The 7,901-nt window shown below is 60.9% G+C and overlaps 1 protein-coding gene across 1 annotated transcript; it reads left to right on the forward strand.

Moving 5' to 3' along the window:
• Positions 1–1,721: 1,721 nt before the first annotated feature.
• Positions 1,722–3,762, forward strand: SRXN1 (sulfiredoxin 1). The gene is made up of 2 exons (XM_075900891.2): positions 1,722–2,610; positions 3,084–3,762. The coding sequence occupies exons 1-2, from the start codon at positions 2,452–2,454 to the stop codon at positions 3,285–3,287; spliced, it is 363 nt and encodes a 120-aa protein (XP_075757006.2). The 5' UTR covers positions 1,722–2,451; the 3' UTR covers positions 3,288–3,762.
• Positions 3,763–7,901: the final 4,139 nt, after the last annotated feature.

The following is a 7,901-nucleotide window of genomic DNA, read 5'->3' on the forward strand; positions in this document are numbered from 1 at the left end:
ATTCACACAGCTGGCCACGGACCCCCCTTTCACACCCACCTCCGCTCGATGTGGGGAAAGGGCTGCGCCTTTTGCTCGGTGGCCCTCCCTGCATCCTTCCAGGCAGCCTGTTGGGCCTTTGGCTTTCATTGGTTTTTAAAACATATCAAGCGTGCCCGTAAAAGTGCCCGTCTTCTGGGCATGTCCCTTTCTGTAAGGACCCCGAGGGCACTGATCCTTGTAAGGAAGCAGGACACGGATCGCGTCTCCCTGCTTGTTTGTAGGAGCTAATGGGGGCCACCCACTGACCGGGCGCTAATCACGCATCCAGTCATAAAGAGCAGCGCTTTCCCTCTTCAGAGCATCTCCTGGGCATCAATGAACCCAGCGTTCCTGGCTATGGGTGTTATGCCTTGAGAGGGAAAGAATAATGCATCGATACATGATCAAGAACACATATTCCTGTTCATCCAGAAATAGAATTGATGCCATCACGTGCCAACAGCGTCCTTCTGCTACGTATATTGGACAAACTTCTCAGACACTTCACCAAAGAATTAATGCCCACAAGTCAGACATCTTCACAAGAAAAAACCAGTTGCTTTTCATTTCAACCCACCTGGACATAGTCTTAACCACCTTACTACATGCATCTCACTTCAAAGAGACTTTAACCCCAGATTACAGAGGGAAACTTCAGAACTTTCTTTCATGCTTAAATTTGACACTTTACCAATGGGCCTTAACAAAGATGCTAATTACCTTACCCATTACAAAGATAGCTTCGCCACTCATCACCTCTGATTAACCATTCATTGACTCTTAAATAGTTATTCCCTCCCTCCCTCTCCCTCACCCCACCTTCTGTACGAAATCTGATTGGTCAGTTTAATAATGTGTTCGCTTTTTTCATTGTATTCCTTTGGTATATATGGTCATGCCAATTCTCTTTCAGAATATGATCTGAGGAAGTGGGTCTGGCCCACGAAAGCTCATCACCTATTAAACCAGTGGTTCCCAAACTTTGGCAGCACGCTCCCCTTTTTGATTTTTGAGAAACCCTCACACACACAGCAAAAAAACCTGTTGTTGAGCCAAAAGAAAAAAAAGGAACTGAGGAAAATAGCAGCAAAACTTAAGGGGGGTAACTGGGGGGCAGCTGAGTTGCCTTGTGTCCCCCCCCCCCGGAATTTCTTCACCCCCCCAGTTTGGGAACCCATGTATTAAACCATCTTGTTAGTCTTTAAAGTGCTACATAGTTTTTCCTTTTGTTTTAGCAGGATCAGACTAACAGGGCTTCCTCTCTATGACTATTCAACAGAGTATCTGTTACCAGGGTGGATCTGATCATTAGTGATCTGGGTGTGTGCAGACATGAGTTCAGTAGCAACTGGAGCAGAGATTTCCCATCAGGCACTGCTCTTCCTTTCCATAGGTCAGTGCGGTCCATGCTTTGGACATGCGGGTCTCCATTCTGTAGCTAATGGCGATGTCTGTCTGGCCTGTCTTCCATGCAGATGAGGCCGGGAGGGGGGGGGGGGTCCTTAATTCTACCACCCTTGTCTGGAGGGATTTTTGGTGAGCGGTTCCTGACGTCATTCCTGAGGCCGTGTGTGTGCCCCCCAGGGAGGGGGAACCCCGCAGATGTGGCCCCCTCTTCAGAAGCAAGAAGCAGGAGAGAGGAGGGCGCTCACTCCACTCCACTCGCGCTACATAAGTGGGAGGGGGCCAAGGTTCGGGGCTTCCCACCAGAGCCCGGGCGCCGCTGCTGAGTCACTCTGAGTCGGCAGGGAGGGATGAGCGACCCGGCTGCCATGCGGGCCAGGGCGCCGCGCCCTGCGCGCTCACGGTGACTCAGCCGCCCTCGCCTGCCGGAAACGGCCTCCCGGCCGCGGGGAGAGGCGGCTCCTGCCCGGGGCGGAACGCAGCGAGAGCTCGGAGAAATCCGCTCGGGGCCGGGCTGGGGATCAGGCTCCGGCGCATTCCCCTGCCGTGCCAACCAGCGCGCGGCCTGCCAGCCGAGCCCTGCCCGGCGGCGCTCCGAGGGGTAGGGGCGCACGCTGCGGAGAGGGCCGGCGGGGGCGCTCCGAGGGGCAGGGGCGCACGCTGCGGAGAGGGCCGGCGGGGGCGCTCCGGGGGGCAGGGGCGCACGCTGCGGAGAGGGCCGGCGGGGGCGCTCCGGGGGGCAGGGGCGCACGCTGCGGAGAGGGCCGGCGGGGGCGCTCCGGGGGGCAGGGGCGCACGCTGCGGAGAGGGCCGGCGGGGGCGCTCCGGGGGGCAGGGGCGCACGCTGCGGAGAGGGCCGGCGGGGGCGCTCCGGGGGGCAGGGGCGCACGCTGCGGAGAGGGCCGGCGGGGGCGCTCCGGGGGGCAGGGGCGCACGCTGCGGAGAGGGCCGGCGGGGGGCGCTCCGGGGGGCAGGGGCGCACGCTGCGGAGAGGGCCGGCGGGGGCGCTCCGAGGGGGCTGCAGCCATGGCGAGCGCGGGCCCCGCGGGAGAAGAGCGGGGGGTCAGGAGCGTCCACTCCGACAACATCCCCACCGTCCACAACGTCCCCATGCGGGTGCTCATCAGACCCCTCCCGTCGGCGCTGGAGGAGAGCAAGGTGAGGAGCCTTATGGAAACCATCCAGGTAAGCGCAGGCGCCTGCCTCCAGGGACGCTCATTTCTGCCAGGGTCCGTCCTCCCAAGCCGGGCTCTTTAACCAGCCCCTGCCGGCTCTTGCCGGAGCTGCGCACCGGGGTGCACCCACATCCCTTCCCCTCTGCTCCTAGCGACACAACGTTTGGCTGGCGCTGCCAGGAGGGGGGCACCTGCTACAGGCTGGCAGGGCAGGGCCACGCCAGCGAGGCCAGGGGTGTGCCCAGAGCGGCCACACGCCCGTCGGCAGGGTGGCATTGGACGGCTCTTCCTGCATCCACCCAGGGAAGGCTGGTCCGACAGGGTTATACCAGGAGTAGACGCCCACATGGGTCACAGGTGGGCACTGCTGTGGGGAAGCTCACAGCTGGGGCGGCGGGGAGCTGGAGGGAGAGCGTTGAGACCCTGGCGGAGGGGCTCGATGGGGTTTGCTTTTAAGCTCTGTCTGTCTGCTCCCCTCCCCAGGAGGACCCGGACCGGGTGCCCCCCGTCGATGTCCTCTGGATCAAAGGCAGCCAAGGGGGTGATTATTTCTATTCCTTCGGGGGGTGTCACCGCTACGCGGCCTACAAGCGGCTGTGCAGGGAGACCATCCCTGCCAAAATCGTCCGCTCCACCCTCAGCGACCTCCGCACCTACCTGGGCGCCTCCACCCCGGACCTGCACTAGGAGCCACTGCCAGGCAAAACCGACCTTCTGCAGCCACCGGCCTTCCATCAGAGATCCTGTATAGCCTCCGCGCCCAGCCCCGCCTGCCTGAGCCCAGGAAACGCCGCCGGGCACGGCCCAGGGACTCAGCAGCCTGACGCACCCCGTCCCTGGACAGTTTCTGCCTGGTTTGCTGAGCCTCTGTTGCTGCCTGGGCCATCAAGCAGGCTTTGCAGACAGAGGCCAGGCGCCCAGCTGCAGGTGGGCCGGGCAGGGCTGCAGCTGCAGGAGGGGATGGGCCACACGTGCGAGGGGGCTTTGCTTCCCGTTCTCTGTGACACGGCGAGGAGTGAGGCCGCACAGGGCTTGGGCCCGGACCCCAGAGGGAAGGCCAGCGCGCGACGGGGAAAGGCGGCCTGGGGAGGAGGACAGTGCGGCTGTGCCGGAGTGCATGAGGAACTCTTGGACTCCAGATCCTGAATAAAAGTGAATGGGCTCCGTTGTGTCACCGCGGCGGGGGTGTCCGGGAGTGGGCAGGGAACGCTGCCCCTTGGCAGGAATCACACGGCGCAGGGACCCGAGGCAGGCACCAGGGGGCTGCGGTAGGTCTGAGCTGGCCCCGGCGTGGGCAGGGGTGTCCATAGGCAGCAGCAGGTGGAGCTGGGCCCTGAGACCCTGCTGCTGGCCAGAGCAGACAGCAGAGGGCAGCCTCACCCCTTGATCAGCCGACTGATGCGGGAGCAGCAGGAGGGGGGGGGGGATGCTGCTGGTGAGTCTCTTCCCAGGGCCAGATCTTTGCTCAGGGGGTGCAAGTGACCCTGGTTCTGGTCTCCTGGAGAGCGAGCAATCCACTCCTGTCCTGTCCCACTCAACGCTTTCCCAGGACCCTAGAACACGGGGACCCAGCTCTGCCCTGCGGGCCGAGGCACCTAAAGGAACTGCCTGGCAGTGTGCATCTCTTCTGGCAAGGGAGGATAGCCCAATGGTTAGAGCGCCAGCCTGGGCATCGGGAAACCCAGCTCCCTTGTCTGCTCCCACCTGACCAGTGGGGTGAAAGCTCTGCCCAGCATGGCCCAGGTGCTGAGAGGAGAAACTCATGGCCACAGATCGCATGGGAATGGGGGCTACCGAAGTACCTTAGCCTGACAGCCAGGCCCCAGGCCTCCTGGCTCCTGTCCCCAGCTCTGCTACCCGCACTGGCGGTGGCCGTGGGGGGCATGTCCCAGCCACACGGTGGGATCCCGTAGGGCTGTGCTCGGCTCTGCACGCTCTTCCCCCAGCTCCGGGACGCTCCGGTGCTCTGTTCTCAGCTGGGCCCCAGCGCTCCCAGATGTGTATCCTTCGCCAGCTCTACAGACACTGGCGAGGGGCCCTGCCTACAGACTCTGCTCCCTCAGGGTCTGCACCCCCATCTGTGCCCATGCCCGCTGGGAGCCAGGCGCATACCCCTCCCCTGTGCAGAGCTGGGAGCTCGGAGCCACTATCCCAGCAAAGCCGGGGCACAGCTGCTGCCCCCTGCGCACACACTCTCCCCCTATGGAGCTTTCCTCGGGCTGCCCCTCGGGGCCACTCAGCCTGTCTCCCCTTCCCCCGGCCGGGTGGCGTTCCCTGCTCAGCCAAGCGCCCTGAGCCTGGTGACTATCGCCCGGCAGCTCTGCCGGTTCAGTGACAGCCAGGAGGGGGCGACGCTGCGTCTTGTGGCCACAGAGCCCTAGGACTCTCTGACTGAGAAACGGGGGACCCCTGTGGCAGCACAAGGCCAGGAGCCCAGGGACCGCTAGAGAGGAATGAAGCAATGGCCCGTCTCATCCGGTAGCCTAGCTGGAGAGGGCTCCCTGCTTCCAAGTGTGGCGGCATGTCGGGTACCCCCCGATCTTACACCCCGTCTGCAGCAAGATGAGACTCTGCCAGCCTGTAGAATAGAGCGGGTTTATTGCTCCTCCAGGATACAAGACAGCATAGACGTGAGGTGGTTTCAGGAGTCGGCGCCAGGATGCCTCAGACTCCTTGGATTAGGGGTCCATTGTCATCTCTAGACCCTCAGCTAAGGCTGCTTCCTTCATGTTCCCAGCCAGCAACTCCCTCTTCTCCCAAACACCCACTTCCTTAGTTCTCTCGCTGCCCTCAACCGGTCTGACCGGTTGGGTCTTTGTCTAGTGACGTAGGCAGTGCTCACAGACAGAGGCCAATAGGGTCATCCACAGCCCAAGCACCGCAACCAGCAAGGTACTGACACTACATCACAACACGTGGATGAGTCAGTGGGAATCACACCTCACAGCGCCGGGGGGGCACCGGGTTACAGAGCAGACAGCACCCCCTTTACGCCACACCAAGCAAGGCAGAAGCCACCCTGAGGCACCTCATTGTGCCATCCCGAGTGGAAACATCTTCCTGAAGGGCACCGGGCACACACGGAAGCACGAGCCAGCTGATTGGTTTTATTCCGCTGAGCGTAGCTGCCGGCACGGCTCTCCTCCCCATCCCGTGTTGAGCCCTCGGGAGGGGACTGAAAGTGGCCCTTATGCTGTCTGGAAGCGAACACACCTCTTTGCCCCACTAATATCCAGTGGCAGGCAGTTCCGCTGGCTGTCTTAACATAGTTCCATTGATGGGTTGGAAACGCCTGGTCCCATTGGCAGGTGCAATTGTGACCAAAAGGCAGCTGAGCTCACCCTGCTCTTGTGGCTGGTGCTGATGGACTGAGCGGAGGGTAAAGGAGCGATTGAACAGACAGACAGAGGCAGACAGACAGACAGGTCTAGCTAACTAAGGGGCAGAGGCTAACTCCAGCTCTGGCAGCCATGCTGAGCATGCCCCAGAACAGGCCGTGTGGGCTCAGGAGGCAATTGTAACCCTCAGGGGAGGGGAGGCTGTCCTGCCCCTTTGAGATGCCCCCCAGACTCAGAGTCCTCCCAATGGGGGCCCTGGGGAGAGGCTCAGAGCTAAGATTACAAAGGCTCTGGATCAGATGCGACCCCCACAATAGTAACTGGGGGAGGGGTGGTGAACCAAGACACCCCCAAAACACAGCCCCCACCCCCACTTGCAGCCAAGGTCAAAGCTTGGGGATTTGGGGGTGACGTGGAGATCAGGGGACTCGAGGTGTTGTGGGGAAAGAGCTGAGAGTCCAGGGGGGCTGAGCAAGGAATGGGGGCAGGAGTTGTTGGGGTGCACTGGAGGATCAGGAGAAGGGGAAGTGTGTGGCAAAGTCTGCAGGAGATACAGCCAGCTGGCACCTCCCCCCAAAACACATAAGCCCCCCAGCCCTGGCCCGTGAGGAGCAGAGGATAGAGACGTGGGGGATTTAGGGTCCTGGTGGTAACGCAGGCAGGCTGGGGCAAGGAGCTGGGGAGTAGAAGGGCCTAGGGGTGCAGTGGGAGAAGATCTGGGGGGGGGGGCCAGGATGGATTCTCTGATGGAGGGGAGCCGCCTGGCTGTGAGGGGCATGTGAAGGGGGCTGGCAGGGAGCCAGCCAGGGAGCATGGAAGAGAGTCATCTGGCTGCAGGGTGGAGGGTACATTGGGGGCCTCGGAGTCTTGTGTCCAGCTCTGGGCACCGCGTTTCAGGAACGATGGGGAGAAACTGGAGAAGGTCCAAAGAAGAGCAACAAAAATGATGAAAGGTCTAGAGACAGGGCCGGCTCTAGGTTTTTTGCTGCCCCAAGCAAAAAAAATTTTTGGCCATCACCCCCCCCCCCCCTTTTTTTGTCTGGGGCGGGTCCATGCGCAAATGCAGCTTGCACAGCTTGTTGGAGGTGCGCGTGCAAATGCAGCTTGCACAGCTTGTTGGGGGTGCACGTGCAAATGCAGCTTGCACAGCTTGTTGGGGGTGCACGTGCAAATGCAGCTTGCACAGCTTGTTGGGGGTGCGCGTGCAAATGCAGCTTACACAGCTTGTTGGGGGTGCGCGTGCAAATGCAGCTTGCACAGCTTGTTGGGGGTGCACGTGCAAATGCAGCTTGCACAGCTTGTTGGGGGTGCACGTGCAAATGCAGCTTGCACAGCTTGTTGGGGGTGTGCGTGCAAATGCAGCTTACACAGCTTGTTGCCGGGGCGCGTGCAAATGCAGCTTACACAGCTTGTTGGGGGTGCGCGTGCAAATGCAGCTTACACAGCTTGTTGGGAGTGCGCGTGCAAATGCAGCTTGCACAGCTTGTTGGGGGTGCATGTGCAAATACAGCTTGTGCGGCTTCCTGGGGGAGCCCAAACCCCGGGGCATTTTCATCTCCTAGGAGAGCGCCAGGGACTCCCCACGAGAGGACAATGGGATGGTAGGTTCATCCACAGCAAGCCAGTTAAAGACTTCCAAAGCAGGCAGCTGTTCACATCCCCTAGTGCTGGGGCCCGGGGCCACTCCTCTCTGCAAAGGGATGTTATTATTAGAAGCCTTAAAACCACTCAGACTCCAACCCCAACCCAGACGCTGTCCAACCCTTGGGCTATGTCTAAACTCGCGGCTTCTTGCACAAGTACAGCCGTTCTTGCACAAGGACCTGCAGAGCGTCCACACGGCCCGCCCGCTCTTGCGCAAGAAGATTTCCAGTCCGGCGTGGTAAGAGAGGGCTCCTTGCGCAAGCGTTACGCTCTTTTTTAACGTGTCAGCCCTCTTGTGCAAGAGGGCAGTGTGGACGCT

This window comes from Pelodiscus sinensis, chromosome 17 (assembly GCF_052426305.1).
Source record: "Pelodiscus sinensis isolate ZL-2025 chromosome 17, ASM5242630v1, whole genome shotgun sequence".
Taxonomy (NCBI): domain Eukaryota; kingdom Metazoa; phylum Chordata; order Testudines; family Trionychidae; genus Pelodiscus; species Pelodiscus sinensis.